Source organism: Phascolarctos cinereus, unplaced genomic scaffold (genome assembly GCF_003287225.1).
Source record: "Phascolarctos cinereus isolate Bilbo 61053 unplaced genomic scaffold, phaCin_HiC Scaffold_3;HRSCAF=262, whole genome shotgun sequence".
Lineage (NCBI taxonomy): Eukaryota > Metazoa > Chordata > Mammalia > Diprotodontia > Phascolarctidae > Phascolarctos > Phascolarctos cinereus.
In genome coordinates, this window is record NW_027555736.1 from 170,093,153 (window position 1) to 170,117,228 (window position 24,076).

Consider the following 24,076-nt stretch of genomic DNA (forward strand, 5'->3'; position numbering starts at 1 on the left):
TACAGTGCCTGAAAAGGCGGGGCAGGGAGGGGACTTTGGAAGTGGCTTCGGGCTCTGAGCCAGCGGGGCGCTGGGGAGAGGCCAGAGGCCTTCCACAAGCTGGTGTGATCCTCCAGCCTCGCTCCTCCCTCAGCCGCGCTGGCTCGCTGTTTCCCAAAGCAGCACGCAGTGTTCCCGCCGGGAGCTAGGGGGCGCACAGCTCGATCCTTTTGCCGGAAGCAGGATGGGTAGTGTCTTCGAGGAACGCTGGGGCAGGGCGTGCATGCGCCGCTTCCGCTGGAAGCGAGTGTAAGTGTCTCCACGTGCAGCCCCTCCCCCTTCCTCCGGTGCCAGAGCTGCTGCCGGCAGCCGCTATTTGTGCTGCCATGGAGCCCGGGGAGCTGGACCAGATCCTCCGGGAACTGCTTCTGCCGGACACTGAGCGAATCCGCCGGGTACGGGACGGGGCTCCCAGGGCGGGGCCGGGTGGGACGGGACCCGAGGGAGGTGGACTCCCATGGCCTAAGACCCGCCGTGTCCTCCCGCCTTTCCCCAGGCCACGGAACAGCTCCAGGCCGCTCTCCGAAACCCCGGCGCAGTGCCCGCCTTGTGCCAGCTGCTGGCCCACGCGCCCGACCCGCAGGTGAGAGTCCCCCCTACTCCCGGACCCGTGCCGAAACTCCTCGGGTTTGTTAAAAGTACCCAGCTTCCCCACACTGCCCAGTCTGACCCAGACCTCCCTCCGAGTGTCCACTGACCTCGACCTTCGAGGCTCGCTGGCGCCCCTCTACCATAAGCCTGCAAAGCGGGGATCTCTTGATCCCCACCTTGGTTTTCTTTGGTCTCTTGGATTCTCTTCACTCCTAATTTCTTAGTTTTCACACCCTCTTAACTCCTCACCTCTGATATCTCACTACGCCGTTTACTCTGATTTTTTTTTTTTACCATCACATCTCCTTCCTTTTATCGGACATTTGGGGTACTGATTGATCACTTACCGTGATGATACTGACTTCTCCCACCCACAGTCCTTAATTGGTAGTGCCTGAGGTTACTTATCTCCATCGTAAGATGCATTGTTATTTTGATTCCTCATTTTTGGTCTTGTTACTGTTTGTCTCAGAGTAGGAATGTCATCTTTGGTCCTGCCCTCCCTCTGTAGTGGGATCTGTGGGCTCACTCTTTTCTCCTGTCTCCCCTGCCCCCTCATCTTCCTTTGCTCTGACTCTTGCCCCTCCTTTCACACCCCAGATCAGGCAGTTTTCAGCACTGCTGATCAGGAGGCAGCTGAACACACGATGGAGGCGGTTGGCAGTGGCAAATCGGGAGAGGTGAGGACTCTGGCCAGGGACCTAGGAGTGGCGGGAGGGGCAGAAGTGGACAGCCTGGCATAGGGTATCCTAAATGCTTTCTACCCTGTTGTATTCTAGTATGAAATCTCTGGTTCTGAGAGCCCTGCAGAACGAAACAGAGTGAGTATGGATCTGTTCCTTTCTCAGATATTCCTTGAGCATCTTTTGCCTGATTACTGTGGGAATTTCCTATTTCAGAGACCTTATGCCTCTTTTCTCATCTCAGGTTCCTGATTCCTTAGGGCAAAGAGACATGCCAGATCCCCTAGAAAGGAGGGTAGTAGATTTCTCATCTAATAGGGAAAAAAAAAAAAGAAAATAGCTAGTTTGTGAGATTTGTATTAGAGAAAGAAAATGGAAGAGTGTTAGAAAATGCTAAAATGTCTGACACAAGTGGATCTGTGCCAGTGGCCTTTTGAATATTAGTTCTGCTCCATGCTACTGGACCCCTCTTTTTTTTTTTTTTTGATGAGGGTGACAAATGCATGGCTGCTTCTTCAACCCATAGGCACAGCGTGAGCCTCAGCCTGGCGCAGTTGTCAGCAACCATCCTGAGGAATGAAGGCCTGGATGCCTGGCCTCAGTTAATGCAGCTACTCCAGCACAGTACTCGAAGCTCCCACATCCCTGAAAGGGAGGTATGTATGGTTCATGGAGCTTGGGAGGTCCGAGGATGTCAGAGGATTGGGACCCAGTCAAGGCTTGGGACAGGAAAAGGCTAAGGGTATAGGGTAATTTTTCTTCTACCTTCCTTCCCCCTGGGCAGATGGGATTACTCTTCCTGAGTGTAGTGGTGACCTCTAGGCCTGAAGCATTCCGACCACACCATAAAGATCTTCTTTGTCTACTGAATGAGACTCTGGGAGAATCATCCTCCCCTGGACTGCTCTACTACTCCCTGCGTACTCTGACTACCATGACACCCTACCTGGGCCCCAATGCCTTGGTGAGAAACCTTCTCTTTGCCTTTCACTTGTAAAGATGTAGATAGATCTCACCCATGAAGTGTTCTAGAATCCACTGTCTTTGGTGAAGTTAAGAAAGTGAAATCATCTTCTTTCATCTCTAGTCCTCTTGCAGGGTTTTGAATATTTAAAAGGAGTGACTAAGAAACTTCCCAAATTCCACACCCTCTTCATTCTGTCTCTTTGCTCTGTTTCTCTGTCTCTAGACGTGTTAGTCAATAAACATAACTCTTCTGTGTACCAGGCACTGTGCCAAGTGTTAGGGGTACAAAAAGAGGCAAAAGACAGTCCCTGCCCTCAAGGAGCTCACAGTCTAATGGAGACAACAAGCACACTAGGGGAAGCCCTACCTCTGAGGAACTCAAGGGTGTTAGCTACCATGTTTCTGCACTGTAGGACTTAGTTCCCACCTATCTTCCCTATTTTCTACTCTTGCAGCCTCATGCCAGGACTCTGGTGCCCAAGGTCATTTTGGCTTTGCAGACATTAATCCAAGTAGATGAGGTGAGAATGAAGGGCAACAGCCCTGTTGGGGAGGGGAGAGAAACATATCCTTCAGGGCCCTGAATCGTCTACACAAAGATTGTCTGTCTTTTTATGTTAGACAAAAGCCTGTGAAGCCCTGGAAGCCCTAGACGAGTTGCTAGAATCTGAGTTACCAATCACCACCCCATACCTCTCTGAGGTTCTCACCTTCTGTCTGGAGGTAAAAAAGATTGGCAGAGGCTCCTTCTTGGCTCCCCTGACAGGACATTTCTCCATCTCTGAGTCACATTTGTTTTTGGCATAGGTGGCTAGAACCGTCACATTGGGGGATGCAGTCCGAGTACGGGTTCTCTGCTGTGTCTCTTTCCTTGTCAAACTTAAGAGCAAGGTGGGTAAGCTTTGCTGCTCTGCCCACCAACCTCTGCTGCCCCAGCCACTTTGGATCATCCCTACCATTCCCTTGGGCTTTCTTGCCTCTCTCTAGGGTCTTAAATGTGAGGCTTTGTGTATGTGGTAAGTAGCCTGGTGGAAAAGTAAGTCCCAATTGTATTTAATCCTAGGCTATGTAGATGCTCTTATTCCTACAAGTCAGGGTGGTTTTCCCCAAGATCATGAAGTTCCCTAGTTTTCTTTTAGGCTTGCAAACTTGGGTTTATAGGGCTAGAAGGAACATTAGGAGTGAAGAGACAGCTACATAATAGAAGCCTCTGACGTTTGCTATGCCACCCCAAATGCCCATAGGCTCTACTGAAGCACCGACTCCTAAGTACAATATTGCGCACCCTCTTCCCCATCATGACTGCTGAGCCCCCTCCAGGACAGCTGGATCCTGAAGACCAAGACACTGACGAGGAGGAGCCGGAAGGAGGGCTGGAGGTGGAAACACCCAAGCAGTTTGCTGTGCAGGTGGGAAGGGGAACAGCAGGAGGGACTTAGCAGGCCACAAGGAAACTAGATAGAAGATGTAGGGTAAGTGAGGGAAAAATGTTCACAGGCAAGGTTTATGTAAAGGAGGAAAGCCTCAGTCTAGGGTCTAGAGAGGTAGAAAATTGGGACTAGAAGTTGGGAGTGTGAGGATAGTGGGGAAGACAACAGTGTTGGAAACGAAAGCTTCTTTTTTTCAGGTGATAGACGTACTGGCCCTCCATCTAGCCCCAGAGAAACTGTTTTCACAGTTGGTGAGTGTTCACATGCTTGACCTCTCTCCTTCCTTCATCTTGGCCTAATCTGTTTTTTGGTAGTGAATTGGACACCGATATCTCTGCGGCAGCACCAGGCACACAATCATAAGATCACAAATTTGGAGTTGGAGGAAACAGCAGAGGCCATCTAGTTCGATCTTCCTTTTACAGATGAGGAAGCTGGGGCCCTCAAATGTTAAGTGACTTGCTCACTGTCACAAAGGGACTACGTCGCAGCACTGGGAATCAAACCCTATGTTTACTCCGCTCTTTAGAGGGAGCATCTGTTGCTTCTGACTGGGGTTGGAAGGTTGGGGAGCAGAGTGGAAGAGTGGTAATAGAAGTGTTGGCTTCTGTTTGGCTCCTTTGATAGATGCCATTGCTGGATGAGGCCCTTCATGGAGAAAACCCATATCAACGAAAAGCAGGACTTTTGGTGCTGGCTGTGTTGTCTGATGGTGCTGGTGACTATATCAGACAGAGGTATGCCCCGGAAGGAGGAAGAATAGGACCTGATTCTGAAGAGGGGCCTCAGGGAGACCATGGGGCATGAGAGTCTGAAGGTTTTTGGACAAAGGAAAGGAGAGACACGAGACTCCCAGTAGGAGGGAAGAGAGTATCATTTTCCTAGAGACCACTTTCTTTCCCCCCACTTTGGCGTTACAGGATTCACTGCTGGGGTTCCCTGTATCTCAGACCCTCCCTTGTCCCTTCCCAGACTGCTCACCCCACTGCTTCAGATTGTGTGCAAGGGCTTGGCTGATCCTTCCCAGGTGGTGCGTAATGCTGCACTGTTTGCCATGGGCCAGTTCTCAGAGAACCTACAGGTTAGTAAGGTAGAAGCTGGTGCCTCCTTCCCCCAAGTTCTGCCCACATAAGATTTATTTGGCTCTTACTCTGCCATGTCCTTCCTCTTTTTTCTCAGGGACCTTTGGTCCTCCACTCCCACTGCCCAATGTTGTATTTACCTCTTCTTTCAAACTTCATCATCACCTGGCCTGATCTCTTCCTGTCCTTCCCTATAGCCTAGTATCAGCAGCTACTCTGGTGAAGTGATGCCCCTGCTTCTGGCATACCTCCAGTCTGTGCCACCTGGAAATACACGACACCTCGCCAAAGCCTGTTATGCCCTGGAGAATTTTGTGGAGAACTTGGGTATGAGGGAGGAAACTCCAGAGGGGCAGATGACTCAGCAATGACTATGGAGTTGTGTTCCCATTATTTTAAGGTGGATGGCAGTGACTATGGAGTTGTGTACCCAGTATTTTAAGTTGGATGGCATGGGTGGAATGTATTTGCAGCTGCAATAGTGAGCATCTTGTCCTCTTAGATTCTGCCTCATGCTGGGACAGAAATTGTGAGGATTCATTTGGTTATTCCTCACTTGATAGGAAGTGGGTTTAAGGCTGGGTCTAGAGAAGAGTGCTGAATTGAGGGGCCTTGGACTGACCATTCAGCATGGTCAGTCAGTTGATGTAATTTGACATGGTGTAGGCAGAGGACTAGACTTTTTATTTTGCTTCTGTGTGACCTTAGGCCTCAGTTTCCTCACCTATAAAATGAGGATTGGACTACATGGTCTCCCTTCTAGCTCTATACTTCTTTTATCCTTGTAGGACAAGAGGTGGAGCCATACCTCCAAGAATTAATGGAGCGGATGCTACAGCCCCTTAGAGAACATACCAGCCCCCGAGCCAAGGAGTTGGCTGTGAGCGTGATGGGGGCCATCGGTGAGGTGGGGCGATAGGGCTGCCCAGGTTGGGGTGGGGGGCCGTACTTTGCCTGGAAAGAGTATTATGCAGGCCTCTGTAAAGAATTTGTTTGTGGGGTCTTTTCCATTTTCTAGTTCTACTAACTTCACCATTCCTACAGCCAGTGCGGCCCAAAGCTCCCTGATACCTTACTTCCCCACCATCATGGAGCATCTCCGGGAATACCTGGTGACCGGGCGTGAGGACCTTCGACCTGTGCAGATCCAGAGTCTTGGTGAGCAAAATGTCCTCTTACCCTGTCAGGTTCTTCAGAGCATCCCTTCCCAACTTTCTCCCCACTTTACTATTCCCAATTTCATCTAATAGATTTCTGCTAATTAGACAGGAGTTGCCTGGAGGCTATGCTGGGAGCTTTTGTCTTGGCCCTGCCAAGTTCTTGTGGGTCTTAATTTCGCCCCTCCGAATTTGTTTCACTTCCTCATGACTTCACAGTTCCTGACTGACCCCATCTCTCTCCCCTCATCCAGCCCATATTCCCAAGTGTACCTCTTCCCCAGAACTACTTTAGCCCGTCCATCTTTGAGTGCTATACTGTCTCCCTGTCCTTCTTGACCTTTCTCAGAAACTCTGGGAGTTTTGGCTCGAGCAGTGGGGGAACCCATGAAGCCCCTGGCTGAGGAGTGTTGCCACCTGGGACTGAGCCTCTGTGACCAAGTAGATGATCCTGATCTGCGTCGATGCACGTGAGTGATCTGAAATAAAGAGTGGGGACAGGAGAACCCAACCATCTCACACGCCCAAATTCTTGTGCCTGACTCATTCAAGATCTCTTAGCCATATCCTCTGAGTCTTTGTCATCATTCCTTGTTATCTCAACTTTGTCCCCTACCCTTGGTCTAATTTCTTGTTCTGCATGTCCCTTTTCTAGTAGGACTGTGCTTTACCTCTCTGTTTGGTCTGTTTCCCCTAAAAGGTATAGTCTGTTTGCAGCACTGTCAGGGCTGATGGGTGAGGGGTTGGCCCCCCATCTACCAAAAATCACCATACTTATGATGTCATCACTGCGCTCAACTGAGGGCATCGTGGTAAGGATGGGGCTGGGGACAATGGTGAAGGGGAAGTGCTGGGCCATGTCTCAAGTGTGGAACTGGTGGGAAGGTGGAGCAGGATCCTGCTAACCCAGACAACCTCTCTTGCAGCCCCTCTATGACACAAGCTCTTCCTTCCTGCTTTTTGATGAGAGTGAGGGAGAAGAGGAAGATGAGGAGGAGCTGATGGATGAAGATACTGAGGAAGAGGAGGAAGACTCTGATATCTCAGGGTGTGAAACCGAGGCGGGTGAGGCAGGGATGGCTGGTGGATCAGGGAGGGTCAGCCATGTTCTGGGCCTGAAGAGGAAGTCATTGAGATACTTCATTAACTGGTCTCTGTGGTGGCCTCCATAGTTGTTCATCTTTCATCTTTTATGTTCTGTTCATGCCACCTCTTTCCTCTCTAAAGCTGGTGTTGATTTTCCCCGGTTGTTAATGTTCTTTCCCTCCTAAAATTGCCTTGTGTTGTGTTTACCTTTGTACATGCTGTGTCACTTCTGGTAGAAATTAAGTTTCTTGGAAACAGACTGTTTTGTGTTTCTGTAGCACCAATATCTGAAACATAGTAGCCACTTCGGTTTAACAATTCAATCAACATTTATTGCTTATTGGTTTTACTATTGGCCAATTGCTATGTTAGGCACTGGAGATGCGAAAGGAGAAAATTGTCCCTGCCATCAAGGAGCTTATATTCTATTGAGAGAAATGGGTAAGGAAATTTGAGGAAGTTGAAAGCATTAACCTCTATTAAGATCAAGAAAGGCTTCCCATAGCATTGTGTCCTTAATCTGAGTCAGGAAGGAAGCTTAGGATTCTTACAAGTGGGAAGCATACCTGTTTTCCAGGCATGAAGGATAACCTACACCAAGATACTGAATTGGGAGAGAGGGAATGTTAACTTTGAGGAATAGTGAGTTCAAAAGTTTGATGTGATCATGGCGTGCCTGAAGGGGAGACTTGACCTGAGCCTAGCAAAGGAATACTGGTGCTGGAACTAGATTGTGAAGGGCTAAAAATACTAAGCTGAGGAGTTTGCATTTTTACTCTGGAGATACTGCCACTGAATTTCTGAACTGGGGAATGACACGGTCAGGTTTCTTCTGTAGACGATTATTTTAGCAACAGTGTAGGAAGATGCATTAGAGGGTAAGTCTGGAAGCAGGGAAACCAACTAGAAAGCTGTTGCAGTTGTCCCAGGGAGAGTAGGGTGGTGAACATGAATGGGAATGGAGAGAATGGGGTAGATTGGAGAAATGGAGTAGAAGTGGAACAGATTTAGTGTCTAATTGGTTATGAGAAGGAGAGGTAACAGTCAAGGATGACATCAAAGTTGTGAACCTGCATAGACTAGAACAGTATTGGTGACCTCAGTAGGAATAAGAAGATTTGGGGGAAAGCAAGTTCTGTTTTGAATATGTGGTGTTTTGAAGTGCTAGTGGAACCTTCAGGTGCAGATATCCATAGGCAGGTGGTGATGTGAGGCCGGAGCTCAGGAGAGGGATTAGGAGCCAAAGAAGTAAACTGGGGAGTCATCTGCATGAATGGGGCTGTAGGTACAAGATGAATGAATGGATAGGCATTTATTACATACTAACTACATGCAAAGTCCTGTGTTACGTGCTAGGATTCAAATAGAAAAGACAGCGCTTTCTTTTACTTTTGCTCACATTCTGATGGTGGGGATAACACACATGGGAAATTTCACCTGTAAGTCAGATGGAAAGGTCTCATGATCCTGAGATTGAGGATATTTTCAGGCATGGCAAATGGGGTGATTTTGTTTTTACACCTTCATTTCTGAATATATCCCTGCCAGCAAGCCGTCCCTTATAAAAAAAAGAATAAAAAATTCACTGATTTGTTTTACTTGACTGCTCATTTGTTATGGGAGGGTTTTTTAGGGGCTGGGGAGAGTTCTGTGACTGGGGTTTCCACTCCCAAGGGTCTTGTGATGATGGAGGCCAGTGGGAGTTTATTCTCTCTCAAACACCAGGGAAGATAAGCGATTGGGTGAATCAGTTGGGTGATTGTGTTCCCAGGGGCCTGACTGATCTTATATCCAGTACTAATTTCTTTTCCTAATCTCAAAGTAGAGGGGGATGATGCACAGTTAGAAATATTCTGTATGTGGAGTATGGATTTGGCTCTTGGTTGGATATTGTATCCTAAAGCCTCAGTCTTGGTGTTGGGCACTCAGTGATCATAGAGAACTGAAGTGTTGTTGCTTTTCTCATATGGTTTCAGTGAAACAGGACAGAGTAAGTCGCTACCTACACATGTGATGATAAGCTAAGACTTTCAAATCTGGTTTTGACCATGCTTTTGTTGCTGGTATTGGTGGTAGTAGTGGTGTTTTAAATACATATTATTGATGTGTTTTGGCATTATATCATAGTCATATTCCACACCCAGATTAAACCCTTCCTTGTGACAAAATAAATAAATAAATGAATGAATAAATATATATATATATATATATATATATATATATATATATATATATATATATATATATATGCAAAAACATCAGATACAGAAACTTTGTTTTGACAATGCACATGCTGTTTTGTTCTAATATTGCGCTTGCCTCTGCTTTGAAGGAAGTGTTTTGTTATCTAGATAGTAGACCTTTTCAGCTCTTAAATTTTTTTTAACTAAATGTTTTTAAACTCCCAAAAAATAATCATTTCTATATACATAGCAGAACACAAAAAGAAGATTGCATATGAAATTATGAGTCTCCATTTAATGCCACTTGCTCTTTTAAAAAATATATAATAAATTCCACATTACCTTTAAAACTCCTGTTTTTCTGTGCTTCCTTCTTGCATTGTTATCTACATTAAAAAAATATTTTAATGGCCTTTCTTTTTGGCATCATTGTTGTTAATTCTTTCCCTTCCCCTTTAAAGACAAAAAAGCCCAACACATTGTAACAAATAAACATAGCCAAACAAAATGAATATATACAGTGGCCACATCCAGAAACATGGGCCTCTTTCTGCCCCATGAGTCCATCACTACTATCAGGAGGTGAGTACCATACTTTATCATAACTTTTCACTTGTTTTTCTTTTTTTTAGGCAATTGGGGTTAAGTGACTTGCCCAGGATCACACAGCTAGTCAGGTCCTCCTGACTTCAGGGCCGGTGCTGTATCCACTGCGCCACCTAGCTGCCCCTCACTTGTTTTTCTTTACAGTGTTGCTGTCTTTGTGTAAATCATCCTCTTGGTTGTACTCACTTTATCGTGCAGTAATATTCGATTACATTCATAGACATCATTCCCCAGCTAAGGCTTAAGAGGCAAATTAAGACCACCCTCTTAGATTCTAGTTTTTTCTCCCCTTTTTGTCTCCCCATTAGGATCAGGAAGTTTGTTTTTCTCCTGATTATCCTCTCCCTTTTAAACTCCCTCATCTTATCCCCATTTGTTTTTCTGTTGAGTTTGGTATTTTCTATACCAGACTGTGTGGATGTATAGGTTTAACCCTTTGTTCATTTTGGATGAGTAAGGTTCATCTGATGCTAGTATTCCCCTACCTTTTTCTCCATATTTTTATAATCTTCTTATTAACCCCAATTATGAGAAATAGGCCTTTCTACATTAATATATTCCTTTTACCCTCCTTTTTCTCCACAGTCATAAAACCATCAGAGCAAAACCAATCTAACCTACTCCACCACAAGTCCTCTTTTTCTCAGGAGTCTTTAAAGATTTGAAGATGCGTGTTTATCTTTTGCATACTAGAATGTTAGCACTATATCATTATATCACGCTTTTCAGTTACTTGTGTAGATGTACCTAAGTTTCTCTTGATTCTTGTATTTGTATTTCAAAGTTCCTATTCATCTAGCATTTTCCTCAGAAATGCTTGAAAGTTCTCTGTTCTTTTAAAGATCCATTTTCCCCACTGTAGGATAACACTCAACTTTGCAGGATAAGTTGTTAGTTGTAAGTCTTGCCTTTTGGAATATTATATTTCAAGCTATCCTTTTGTTTATAGTAAAAGCTACCAGGTATTATGTGATCCTGATTGTGGTTGCTTGGAATTCTAATTCCTTTGGTGTAGAAGCTCTGGAATTTGGCTCTGACTTTCTTGGAACTTTTACTTTTCAGATTCCTTTCAGAAATAATCAGTGGATTTGACTTATCTTCACATTGCCCTCTGGTTTTGATAGATCCAGGCAGTTTTTGTTGGTAATGTCTTGAAATAAAGTATTCAAACTTTTTTTTTAATCAGTTTTCAGGGAGCCCAGTGATTCTTATCTCCTTGACCTGTTTTCCAGGTCGCTTGTTTTTAATGTTCGATATGTTAATGTTCTGGTTTGTTGTTGGGGTTTTTTTTTTTTTCAATCTTTTGATTTTGCTCTGATGTTTCTTATTATCTCAAAGTCATTGATTTATGTTTGGTCAAGTCTAGTTGTTAGGGAGTCCATTTCTTGGGTAAAGTTTACCACTTTCTCTTCTAAACTGTATTCTCCTTACATCTTTCCTTTAGAGCTTTTATTTCATTTTTTATCTGTTGCTTCATTTCTTCTAGGCATTTGTGTAGTCCTTGTGGCCAAATCCACTTATTCCTTTGAATCTCTTGCAGACTTCTATTACAGTTATTTCTCCTGCTAGGCTAGATTTGGGGGGCCATCTCTGGGTAACTTTTTGGCTCTGATTGGTGAGTGCTTTATTTACCTCTGCAGCTTTAGTTTGTATTTGGGCTTTGTACGAAGGCTAAGTTACCCCACAGTTTCCAAGGTCTGTTTTCCCCATGGCTTTCTTCTCTGTTCTTATACCTCCAGACACAGATCCTTTCAGGCTCATGTTTCTCTGGCCCATTTCTGGTCCAGCTAGGAAGTGACCAACACATTTGCCTGCACTGACACTAGGTTCACAAGTAGCCCCAATTCCTATTGCCCATGGGCTTCTGGCTGACTTTTTATGTAGTTCTGGGACAAAAGAAGTCATTTACTGTGATTTCTCATTGGACTTTTTTATCATTATTCAATCTGGTGTGGATATCAGGTTTTTTACTAGAGTAGATGTGAGGCAACTGGGCAGTCTACCTAACCACTCAGTGTTAGAAAGGACTTTTCAGTGTTGTGGTGATGATTTTGGGCAGAGCAGATGGTAGCTTCCATCCAATCCTGGATCAAGGAGTCTTCTAAACCCTGTAACTCATGCATTGTAATCTGTAATGGGTTATAGATAGCCCCACTCTCCCAGAACCATTGATAGAGAAACAAGGAGTCAGGAACCTGGTGTTGATAGAGGACTCTACCCATTGAGTGTTGGTGGTAAATGGAGGGCTATGGCTTTATGGCGACTGGTCAGAGTCAGTATAGACTATAAGTAGGGCAAAAAGTATAGAGCGAGAAGGCCTCTAAAAAAGAACACTATCTTCCTGGGTCAGCTGGGAGTGTCCAAGGTGAGAAGTAGGTGTTGGCACAGACTAGTTGGGATTCATGGAGGGAGACCTCAACTGCCTTGAACAATAAAGGCTGCAACCTCGTTGTAGGGAAACCCTTGGGTGATAGGTAGATGGGGATGAGAGGTTCCTGTTGAGGAGGGGGGCATCCAAACCCATGTCCTGACCAGGACCAGGGCTGGGCAGACTCATTCAGTCACATGTCCAAGGCTTCTCTTCACTCCATATTTTCTGTTGTGCCACTTAATACATATTTATTCAACTTAGAAAGACTTGTATGATCTGATGCTGAGTGAAGTGAGCAGAACCAGAACACTGTACACAGTAACAGCCACGTTATTCGATGACTAATAATGATAGACTTAACCCTTCTCAGCAATACAAGGATCTAAGACACCTCCAAAGGCCTCATGATGGAAAATGCTGTCCGCATCCAAAGAAAGAACTATGGAGTTTGAATGTAGATTGAAGCATACTGTTTGCTATTTTTTTTTCTTCTGTTGTGTTTTGTTTCTTCTTTCTGGTGATTCCTCCTATTGCTTCTAATTCTTACTTACAACATCACTAATGTGAAAACATTTTTAATAGAAATGTATATGTACAGTCTATATCAGATTGCGTGCTGTCTCGGGGAAGGAGAAAGGGGAAGAAAAATTTAAAACTCAAAAGCTTATGGAAGTGATTGTTGATAATTCAAAATAAATTAATAAAAAAAATACATGTTTATTCAATTTAAATAAATTTCTCCTTACTCTATAAGGTATAATGTAGAGAACGCGTTCTTTGATGAGAAGGAAGATGCCTGCACTGCTCTGGGAGAAATCTCTGTAAATGCCAGGTAAGCCCTGCATCCATCCTCCCCTGATCTCACTGCCTTCCTCTGTGGACAGAGCCCTTCCCTCATGTTGGTATTTCTGTTCCTTAGCATGGCCTTCCTTCCGTACATGGAAAATGCCTTTGAAGAAGTGTGCAAACTGTTGGAGGTGAGGGTTTTGTCCAGGGGACTTGGGAAGGGCAGAGTGGGAAGGACGGTCGGCCTTTGAATAGGGCAGGCAAGTTGTAACCTGTGCTATGTCTGTCTCCTTCCTTCCCACCAGTGTCCCCACATAAATGTCCGGAAGTCAGCTTATGAAACCTTGGGCCAGTTTTGCTGTTCTCTGCACAAGGTTTCCCAGACTATCCCCTCAGAGCAGAATAGCTTTGGTGAGAAGGGAGGCCCAGTTCTGCATGTGATTTGGTATCAAGGGCAGGGTGGGTAACAGGGTCCTGAGCAGGACAAGGGCTAGGAAGCTGTCATTGGCATTGCTGGTGTGTCAGGGCAACACTGTTTTTCCAGCACTACAGGCAGCCCTGGGTCGGGTGATCCCATCCTTCTTGCAGGCAGTGAATATGGAACGTGAGCGACTTGTGGTCATGTCTGTGTTGGAGGCCCTGAATGGTGTGCTCCGGAACTGTGGGTCTTTTGTGCTCCAGCCTCCCAGTCGATTGGCCGATCTCTGCAACGTCATCAAGGCTGTGCTGCAGAAGAAGGTGAGAGCCCTAGATAAGCACAGGCCAGCATCACAGGGATGCTGAAGTGAGCCAGACTGGAAGGTCTGAGCCTGGCCCTGGCTCCACTGTAACTAATACCCGCCCCTGCCCTTACTGAGCCAAGCCTAAGCTTACCTCATTTTCTAGATAGCCTGTCAGGACCCAGAAGAGGAAGAGGAAGATGAGATGGAACAGGTAAGAGGCAGGGGCTGAGAAAACTATGTGTGTGTGTGTGTGTGGAGGTGGGGACGTGGTCTGGAACCCACTGTTGGTTAATCAGTAATTACTGAGTGCCTGTTATGTGTCTGGCACTGAGCTAATGCCTCAAAAGAGATAAAAAGATGTGACATATATGGAACGTATATCCACAGGTTAGCAGCTAGCTACAGATCAAACCAAAATACAGGAGAAAATTAGTTGTAAAATTGTGTGATGGTGTTGAGAGTAATAGGGAAGAAAGGAGAGAGATCTTTGAGGGGCTTGGATGGTTGAAGAAAGATTCAGGGGTGGGGTAGGGGAGGCAGGAGGATAATGTTAGCTGAATGGGATGACTAAGATTTAGATAAACACAGCAGCAGGTCTGAGGGGGTCAGGGGTGGGGGGTTGGTGAATCCAGAGTGCTTGACAGGGCTATACGAAAATGATTGACCCCCTCACTCCCAGAAAGGAATCGAGTATACCCAAAGTGTGGTTCTGATGGAGTGGGAGTGGTTAAAGAAATGAGGAAGGGGGGGGGCGGGGCAAAAGAATGTTTGATGAGTAAGATGGCAGGAAAGAAGATTCTCCAACCAAGAAGGTTGGAGGGTAGGCTTTCAGAGGTGGTATGATGAGATCTGCTGTATCGATTCCTCTCCGGAGTTGGGAGGGTTGGCTGAGATGGGATCTTGGGGTTTGGATGGTCCCTGACCACCTCAGCCCCACAGGCAGAATATGATGCCATGCTGCTGGAACATGCAGGGGAAGTCATTCCGGCTTTGGCAAGTGCCTCAGGAGGAGAGACCTTCGCCCCCTTCTTTGCTGGTTTCTTACCTCTGCTGCTACGCAAGGCAGTGAGTGATTCCCCTCCTTTGACTTCTGACCCCTGCAGTCTGACTTCCCCATTCTTGCCCTTCCCCCCCCCATGCCCTGGTCCCAGTTCCCAGCTCCAGCCGCACTTGTGTACCCCCATGCTTCCCCTGTCCTAACTGGCCCCCTTCTCCCCTCAACAGAAGCCAAGCTGCTCAGTGGCAGAGAAGTCATTTGCGGTAGGAACTCTGGCAGAGGCTATGCAGGGCCTGGGGGCCTCCTCAGCCCAGTTTGTATCACGGCTGCTGCCGGTGCTGCTGGGGGCTGCCCGAGACTCAGATGCCGAGGTGCGGAGCAATGCCGTCTTTGGGCTGGGCGTACTGATGGAGCATGGGGCCTGCCCTGCCCTCGAGTATCCTTATCACTGAGGCAGCTGGTGGGACTGTGGTAGGGGTCTGACAGAACAGCTTCTTGTCCATCCCTTTGACTAGGGGTGGGGAGCCTGTAGCCTCAAGGCCACATGTGGCCCTCTGTGTGGCCCTTTGAATCCAAACTTCACAGAACAAATCCTTTTATTAAGGCCTGGAAGTCCCAGGTTCCCCACCCCTGTCCTTGAATTTTGCTGATGGTTTTTTTCTGATATACCTCCCATACAGTCAAAGCAAAACCAGTGAAGGTGGCCAGCATTCCTTACCCATAGCCTCCACCTCTCTCCTGAGGAGGAAGGTCTATTTTATCATCAGTCCTCTGGAACCAATAGTCAACCCTGTCATTTTCAGAAAAGTGAAGTCATTTGCTCAAGGTCTAGTGGCAGAATGGGATTAGAACCCAAACCTTCTCATTCCCAGTCCAGTGCTCTTTGTACCACATCTCACCATTGGCAGTAGGGGTTTGGGGTATTGGGCCTGGATCTGTGGAGAGAGTTCCTTGACTGCAGCCTAGGCATTTCCATAAGATTCTGGGGTTCTTGTCATCTCTCATTGCCCGGGAACAACATGACCGTGTCCGTGACAACATCTGTGGGGCCCTTGCACGCTTGCTGATGGCCAACCACACAGGAAGGCCTCAGAAACAGGTAGGAGGAGAAGGGGAGGGGGGGCAGGGGCTGTCCCTCAAGCAGAGAAGAAGGGTTCTTCACTTAGCTGACTCTGGTCTGTTTAGGTGCTGACCACGCTGTTCCAGGCATTGCCACTGAAAGAGGACCTGGAAGAATGGGTCACTATGGGGAAATTTTTCACCTTCCTGTATCAGAGCTTCCCTGAGCAGGTACCTGGCCTAGGAACCTCGGTCCTACTCCCTCACCTCAGTTCTGGGGCACTTTGTGTGTTTGGGAGAGAGGGGCAGGAGTTACTGGGGTTACTGTAACTGAGCTCCTCCCCCATGTTCCCTGCAGGTGGTTGATGTGGCTCCGGAGATCCTGACAATATGCAGTCTTACCCTGAGTGCCAGCAAGGTCCCACAAGGTGAGCGGAATAGCAAGTATACTTGAAGGAGGGGAGACCGGGGTTGAATAGGAGGGAAAGTGATTTGGATGAGTCATGCCTACTGCTCTTCTTGGTGACTCTGCACTCTGATTATCTACCCCCAGACACCAAGGCTGCCTTGCTGCTGCTCCTGACTCATTTGGCCCAGCAGCACACAGACAGATTCCAGGCAGTGCTGGGCTCCCTGCCCCCTGACAAGGCCCAGGAACTTCAGGCTGTGCTCAGTCCCACCTAGTGCCTGGAAAGTGGCCTCCTGGGATTGGGATCAGAAAGGGAAACCTTCCCTTCCCAGGACTGCTTACTGCCTTGGCTCCATCTGGGTGCCTGCCAAAGATCTCCATCCCCAGGACAGTTTGTGGCCTTATGGGAGCCATCCCTGGGGCTGGTTCTGTTACTCTATTGGACTTCACGGACAAGGGGTTTGGCTTCTGATTTGAATAAAGTCCATTTATTTTGGATGAGCTGTAGCTCTGGGGTGGGGAACAGGAAAACTTAGGAGGCACATGAGAGGGGGGGTTTATCAGTACAGCAGTTGAATATGTTCGATCTCTTGCCACATCCAAAGAGACAGGCCTCTCTATTGGTGGTGGTACCGAGGCCCTGGGCGGATGATGAGGCTGCCATAGGGCTCTTCTTGTTCCACGTGCAGAACCTGATGCATTGATAGCACTGAAGAAAATGGAGAGTGGGGAGATTGTGATAGGGAAGCTCCTGGGCTCAGCTACTCTGCTCCCTCTGCCTTACCACTCCCTCCACACACCCTTAGCTCACCCAGGAGCAAGTAGAAGACACGAGCAGCCACCAGACGGGAGGCAAGGGGAGGAATCAGGTTGTTGAAATCGATTTCTCCTGAAGCCTGCACCTCCAATATAATAGCCCTGCCAGGGGCCAAGAAACATTTAGTTTAATACCATGGAGTTCTTTGGGTCTACTCTAGGTCACATCTTACTCCTGTCTTCTCCCTGTTCCCATCAATACCTTTGCACAGCCTCTGGGGAGAGTTGTAGCAGATCTGGGGCCAGCCGCAAGGGGAGTTCAGGCAGTTCTGGTAGCTCAGGAACCACAGGCAGCACAGGCGCCTCCACCTCCGCCTCACCTAAGCCCCTTGGAGGACATAGGTGTTACCTGGGAGGTGGTGGTCATAGTGGCAACAGGAGAGTAAGGTTCTCTTCCCTCCCCTCCCACCAAGCTTTCTTCCCTTACTATCCTTGCCCCTTACCACCTCTCCTCAGGGGGAATGAAACTGAGGCGGGACCTCTCTTCCTCTGTGGTCTCCAAGAAGAGTTCTGTTGTGGGGGAAATGGTCTGAGAGGGTCTATTCCTTCATGTCATTTCCACTCACTCTCATTCTCCCGAGCTTTACCTGAAGACAGTAGTAGGGGACCACTGGGCTCTTGGGCTTCTCGAAGAGTCTAAGGGTGAGAGAGAGGGGCAATATGATGAACATTTCCAGGAGAGTCTGTGCTTGGTGGAGTTCATTGGGCCTCTGCAAATCTAAAGATTTGGCTTAAGGTAAACCAGGATTTGGAGGGATTATTTTGTGATGAATGGAGTTGACCAGGCACCTCTATTTCACTGATAGGCTCAGCCTTTCTTCTTTCCTCTAACTGCTCAATTACAGCCTCAGGCTCTTCGGGTTGCAGATATCGGAGCTCTTCTGGGGGTACCCGGGCACAGCGAGTCCAGAGACCAAGTAGCTCTGGGTGTAGCCATCCAGCTGGGAACAAAGGAGAGAGGTTGGACAGGAATTTGTGGAATTAGAGCTCTACTTCATTCTCTGCTTTCTAGCATCCCCCAGCCCTATTCCACCATTCTTACCATAAACTGGTGTTCTCAGCAGCTCTGTAGGGCTCTTCCTCTGACTGGAAGGCTGGACCATTGGCTGCATTGAAGAGAAAGGAAGGTCACAGCTTTAAAGCTGAAAGGGCCTCCATCATCTGGGCCAGTCTCCTCAATGAGGAATCGGTCACCTTTCTGGGTGGTGACTTTTCCAGTGGCAGAGATTGGCATCTCAGCCCCCATTCTTTAGCTCCAAATCTTCCCTCTGCCCCTACTGTCTTCATGTGGTGGGCTTATGTTACCACCTCCACTGTATCATTTGGGCAGGGGCTAGAAGTAGCTCTGTGTTGCCTTCTCTCTTGGATCTTCAATTTTTGTCCCCTTCTTTTGTAACCTTTAAAGCCCTGCAATCCCATGACTGTTTTGTGTCATTACCCAACAGTAGTCTTGCCCCATACTCACACAGTCCCGGGTGTGGGCCTGGGTTTGTACAACTTGCTTTTGGAATTCCTCTCGAGTAATCTGGGTCTCTTCATCATACAACTGAAACCGGCGGCGGGAGGGTGGAGGCTGAGGTGGTGGGGGCAACTCTGGGAGAATCAGCTGTTTCGGGGAACAAGGCATCTGTTACCCTTGTAGTTTACCTAGTAGCCTGCCCCAGAGTCCCCCAAGACTCTTAATAGAAGCTCCCAAAAAGGGTGATAGAAGGCTGAACCAGTGGGAAAGGAAAGGGAAATGCCCAAGGGCTTAGGGATAGGGGAATGGGGTGCAGTACTTACTTCAGGGCTGCGGGGAACCGGAACAGCAGGCTCCAAAGGGCTGGGCATCCGAGGCAGAAGTAGCTCTGTAGTTGGGATCTCATCTGCCAAGAGCAACCTAGGAGTTCTGGTTCTGCTCCAAACCTTGCCCACCCTTGGAACATCCCAACTTCCTTAAGTATGGGTAGGGATAGAGAGAGCTGGAACTATTAAGTACTTTAAGCATCTGGGAAGGAGAACTTCGCCAGAGAGCTGAAGCAGTAAAATATTAGGCTTTTGGGAACTGAGAGGCAGTGAAGAGACAGGAAGGGCCACTCACCTGGGGGTGGAGGAGCAGCCTCTGGGACCAATAACCCAAGCTCTTCAGGGACTAGTTCCTTCTCTGGGAGGGGCTCTGCCACCTCCTCAATCCTGGTGGCAAAGTTAAGAATTGGACCTCCCAGCTTTGAACTGCCACCCACCCCCAAATTCACTCAGCTCCTGAAATGAAACCCTGCCTTGGCCCACTTACCGTGGTTGAGGTGGCGGAGATAGCCTAGGAGTGATTTCTTGCTCAGGGACACGGGAAATTTCTACTGGCTCTCCAGCTGAAAGGGAGACAGGAGGCAGAGGGAATGGGATGGTATGAGTTTCTTCCCATCAGCCACCGGATCATTAGATGGTTCAAAAGTACCCCTTATTCCTCCCTTCTAATGTCAGTTTAGACTGTCCTGCTCCAACCCTATCCCTGCCAGAGGGCTGACCATCTGGGACAAGATGTATTTGGGTCCTGAGGGGCTCCTGGGGAGGGTAGATTTTGGCCTTTTCCTCACCCAAAACAGCTTCATCCTCCACAGCCATGAGCAGGTCCAGGTCATAACGGGAGATTTCTGGTAGGTCTCGCTCACCCTGTGGAGACAGTACCTGGGAGTGAATGCATTTCTTCCCTGGGCAAAATAGACACATTTGTGGGGAAAGGAGAGCCAAGTAGACATCAATTGGGACTAGGTCCAAGCTAGAACTAGAAATAGCCCATTCATGGGTGGGAGCATACGTTGGGAAAATTAGACGGTTGAAGAAAACTGCCTGGGGAATTCAGGGGCCAGTCTGTTTTGTCAAGTTCAGGGAATGGAGATGATTGCCCTCTACTTCTAGGCCCCCAATTCTAGAATCCTGCTCACCTCAATGTGCAGCACGTGGATTGGCTCTGCCTCCTGAAGGGTGATGGTTTCAGGAGGCAGGACAGTGATGGGGGATTTGTCTGAGAGAAGAAGATGATATCAGTACCACCCCTGTTGACTTCGTGGTTCTAAGTATAGTCCCATAGCCCTATGTGCCTTCCTATGTCCCTTCCCAGAAAGATGATTCTCTGGCCACCTAATTGGCCTCATGGGAACCAGGAAACTGCTCACCTGGCTTCCTGGGTTCAAGGTAGACCTGAGGAGGGGTCTCTTTAGGAATCCTTTCAGGGGTTGGGGCTTCCAAGAGGTGTCGAACCTTTAGGCAAAGCCCGAAGCATATGGTTTAGTCCTGGACTTCCTGCTCTGTTCACCATATGGTATTTAACAGAAAATACTAAAGCCCTCCTGATGTATGCACCTTTTCTCCCAATCCCAACCCTACAAACGTTACCAGGTAACTTCATAAGATGAGTTTCTGTTCCACACAGAATACTACTAGCTTGGTGTTGCCTATGTGGGTTCAGGCAGGGTCACAGCTCTATCTCACCTCTAGATAGGAGAAGACCTATACGTGGGCTATACCAGTAAGGACCAGTAAGTAGCTGGCTCCCACCCACCCCACCCCCCATCCCCGGCAGCTAATTTGACATAGCACCAACACTGAGGAGGCTAGTTTGTGGTATTGCTAGGAGTCTCATACATACCTGTGGGATACCAAGGGGACTAGGAAGGCTAGGGTCAATGGCCATCACTCCAAAGAAGGGGTCAGGGGCATCTTCCAAGGCCTCCATTGTAGTCAGGGGATCAGGCAGTAGGAGACCAGATCTGTGTGAGAAGTAGTTAGACAAAGAGGGAAAGGATGGACCAGGATAAGACCAAAACTATGGTCAGGAGGACGCAGGGATGGGATGGAGATGGAAGGAGTTGGGGCAAAGTTGAATTGAGCAAAGTTCCACATCCCTGGCCCTGGAATGGTACTACCTAATTTGGAGTTAGGTACTCACACATCTGGTTCCACCATGTCAATACGGATCTGCTGTTGGGCTCGGTGCAGGCGCTCTAGGATATGCTGAATATCCTCTGTGGGATGGGTAGGGGCACAGAAAGTGAGAAGGCAGAGAACAAATTGCCTCACCTCCTAATTCCACTTGTCTCCTCCTGTGGCACTGCTGCCCCACCCAGCCAGCCCTGAGCCCTGTGAGGTAACCTGCCTCCTCATCTCCCTGACTTTACCATCTTTCCCATCCTCCCTCGCCACCTTACCCACAAGGTACTGGCATTGGCGGAAATAGACACGGATAACGCCAAACTGGAGCTGGGCAGAGAGATAAAGGGAGAAGCGGGGCCTGGGGACACCTGGCAGAGATGGCTGTACTTGCACCAGAATATACTGCAGGATCTTCTCACTGTGGGGAAGCAATAGCCTTTCCTGCTGAATCTCCAAATGACTGCCAATGTCCCTGCCTTCAGCCCTCAACCACTCTGTTCTTTGTCCTAGCATTTTCCCAAACAATAAACCTCATTTTTCCTCCCCCTCCTTGGTCCCCAAATAGTGACAGTTCTTATTTCTAATCTACTTTCCTCTTACCCCAGTCCCCTGAATTGCAGGGGCTCTTACCATGTCTCCACCACATCCACCTTCAGGTATTCACGTTTCACTAGCCTTATACCACCTGTTGCTGCCAGCCTAGAAGTAGACAGGAGAAGAGTCAGTCACCTTTACGGTTTGTAATATGTCACTCCAAGAGCACAAGCACAAGAACCAACCTAGTTGGGGAAGACTTGGACAGGAGAGGGCCCTTCAGGAGGGGCACTATGGTGCTGGGAGGAGCCTCCCTTACCAAGCTCACAGAGTATCAAAGGTGGAAAGGACCCTTTAGAAATTTAGTCCAACTACCTTCTTTTACAGATAAAGAAACTCTGGTCTAAAGAGTTAATGACTTGCCCAGATCACACGGAGGGTTAGAGGCAGAGTCTTTCTTTTTCACTCCCACCCCGCTCTCTCAGCTGCTCCCAGCTTCCTCCCCCACAAGCCCCCTACACCCCCTCACCAGATAGTGGCAAAGCAACCACTGTGGCGCTGAAGCACGTTTGGGTAGTAGAACATCTTCTCATTCCAGTCTTCTGTCCCCCACCTTTCTGAACCTGTACTCTAAACCTTTTAAGGGGGCTGCGTTTCCTAGGTCCTTAGTAGCAATGAGTTACAAAGGAAGCTCTCCCCACTAATTCAATAAAGATTTGGGCATACAAGTAGGTAAGTAGATTTATCAGGAGATAGAACTGTGAAAAGAGAACTGCGAATAGGTGTACAATCTCTCTAGACTCTATATAGACAGAGTTGTAGGGAAAAAAGGGTGAAATACTAAGAAACTAGAGGCTGTCTTCCAGAGGACAGGGAGGTGGCTTCCCACACCCCTGGAAGATGAAGTTAAGCGCGGCAACCCAGCTCCGGCTAGGGCTTTGGCTGGGAGATGCTGCCTCGTAGGGGTGGAAGGGGAGCTGTCTCAGCCCCAGGAGGGAAGGTGGGGAATCTTGTGTGCCACCTGTTGCTGCCCTGCCTCAGGATGAAAGCGGATCCCCCACCCCTACTAACGGACTCTCCTTCAGGCCCCCAAGCTGCGGGGTTTGGGTGTCCGGGAGCGGAGGCGAGGCACAGCGTGGAGAGACTCGCAGCAAGATTGCCCGGTCCTGCCTGTCCACTAGATGGATGCCCACTGCAGGGGGCGCACTCCCTCCCTCTCCAGCCTCTTCTGATTGGACGGTGGCCCTCCTGGGAACGGCCAATCAGGCACAGATGCCAAGAAGCAGCCTTCGCTTCTCCCGTAGCTTCTAGATCTGAAGCTCAGCCTCTCAGCTGCCCCCGGTCCTGCAGACCTGGGTGTAGCGTGGTGGCCAATCAGAAATACTCCTCGGAAGGACTGGCTGACCAATCAGCTTCTGTTCTTGAATTCTTCCTTCTCCGCCCCCCCAACGCCTGGTGACAGAACTGACGTTCCAGTCATTTGTGGAGAGTCCTGACTAACCAATAGGCGCACGGAATGACAGTTCCCTGCATCTGGGGCAGCGGGCTTGGTAACAAATCCTTCCCAGCCAATAGAGAAGCTAAGGACAATTGGAAGCCATCTGTGATTGGCCCCTGGGACCTAGCTTCGTGTCCTTCCATTCACCCCACATCAGGAATTTATTTAATAATTACCAAGAATACTGCTTTGTGTCCAGTAACCCATGTGGGTTACTGAGAATAACCAATCTATCCATCCAAATGTATTTATTAAAGCGCCAACTCTATGTTAAGTTCCAGGGATACAACATCCTGGCCAGTCCTCAAGAAACTTACAGTCTAGTTGGTGCTGAAAAGCATAGACTGCATACGTGACCACAGCGTCCTGTATGAGTGGACAACACTGGCATCTACTCTGCATTTAAAAATTAAGGGACCAAGCCTTGCAAAGTTACTCTATTTGAGACCCTGTAAAATCTAGCATAATGTAATCCCCAGGGTGGGTGTTCTACTCTTAAACTGATGTCAAAATGAAACAAAGTAATAGTAAAGAACCAAATTAGGAGCCTTGTAACTGCCAGAGATATGGGGATGACTGTGAGGTCAGGGGGATAGGTCAGAGAAGAGAGAAAGCAACACAGAATTTTAACCCATTCCTGTAATGTGTAAGTAGGTGTGCCAATTTATGTAATGTCTGTACTCCCATATTCCAGTGAATCTGTGATCCCATCCACGTGGGCATTCCCTTCAGTGATGTAGATCAAACCCAATCTTTGCCTGTTTCTTGTGCAATTTGTGCTCATAATTTTGTCCCGGAGTCCACCCAACATGCTGGGCTCCTTCCTCAGGTTGTCTTGACATGGAAAGGATACCAATGGAACATGTGAGCTGTTCATCATTTATGCCTCCCTGTCAACGCTTGACCGTCCCATTCTTTTCTTTGCCCCTCTTAAAATTTTTTGATTGATCTTATTTCTATATCACTTTCATCTCTAAACATATTCCTCCTCCTTCACAGAATGCCATCCCTTGTAACAAAGAATAAAAGAGGCAAAAGGCTGTTCAGCATTACTAACCATGTGACAACCAGTTGTGATATGATGTTCCACACAGAGAAAGCAAGGGCACGTTTTTCTTCATCCCCTCACTGGCAGCTCATCTTTTTTATTTG

The 24,076-nt window shown here is 47.9% G+C and overlaps 2 protein-coding genes across 2 annotated transcripts; one reads left to right on the top strand and one right to left on the bottom strand.

Moving 5' to 3' along the window:
* The first annotated feature begins 239 nt into the window (after positions 1–239).
* Positions 240–16,663, top strand: IPO4 (importin 4). The gene is made up of 30 exons (XM_020968278.2): positions 240–434; positions 536–622; positions 1,231–1,310; positions 1,410–1,451; positions 1,840–1,969; positions 2,098–2,277; positions 2,735–2,800; positions 2,901–3,002; positions 3,087–3,170; positions 3,524–3,688; positions 3,907–3,960; positions 4,337–4,446; positions 4,682–4,790; positions 4,989–5,118; positions 5,580–5,693; positions 5,836–5,949; positions 6,298–6,418; positions 6,649–6,760; positions 6,875–6,996; positions 12,949–13,026; positions 13,114–13,171; positions 13,286–13,391; positions 13,525–13,718; positions 13,866–13,913; positions 14,642–14,767; positions 14,927–15,135; positions 15,666–15,798; positions 15,885–15,989; positions 16,117–16,186; positions 16,312–16,663. The coding sequence occupies exons 1-30, from the start codon at positions 366–368 to the stop codon at positions 16,440–16,442; spliced, it is 3,249 nt and encodes a 1,082-aa protein (XP_020823937.1). The 5' UTR covers positions 240–365; the 3' UTR covers positions 16,443–16,663.
* REC8 (REC8 meiotic recombination protein) lies at positions 16,634–22,852 on the bottom strand. The gene is made up of 19 exons (XM_020968521.2): positions 21,956–22,852; positions 21,523–21,591; positions 21,168–21,310; positions 20,909–20,984; positions 20,609–20,729; positions 20,136–20,220; positions 19,905–19,984; positions 19,557–19,632; positions 19,256–19,331; positions 19,064–19,155; positions 18,766–18,848; positions 18,449–18,589; positions 18,026–18,089; positions 17,773–17,924; positions 17,571–17,619; positions 17,427–17,493; positions 17,186–17,311; positions 16,979–17,085; positions 16,634–16,876 (listed from the first exon to the last, which is right to left on the bottom strand). The coding sequence occupies exons 1-19, from the start codon at positions 22,009–22,011 to the stop codon at positions 16,785–16,787; spliced, it is 1,755 nt and encodes a 584-aa protein (XP_020824180.1). The 5' UTR covers positions 22,012–22,852; the 3' UTR covers positions 16,634–16,784.
* Between the last annotated feature and the right edge of the window lie 1,224 nt (positions 22,853–24,076).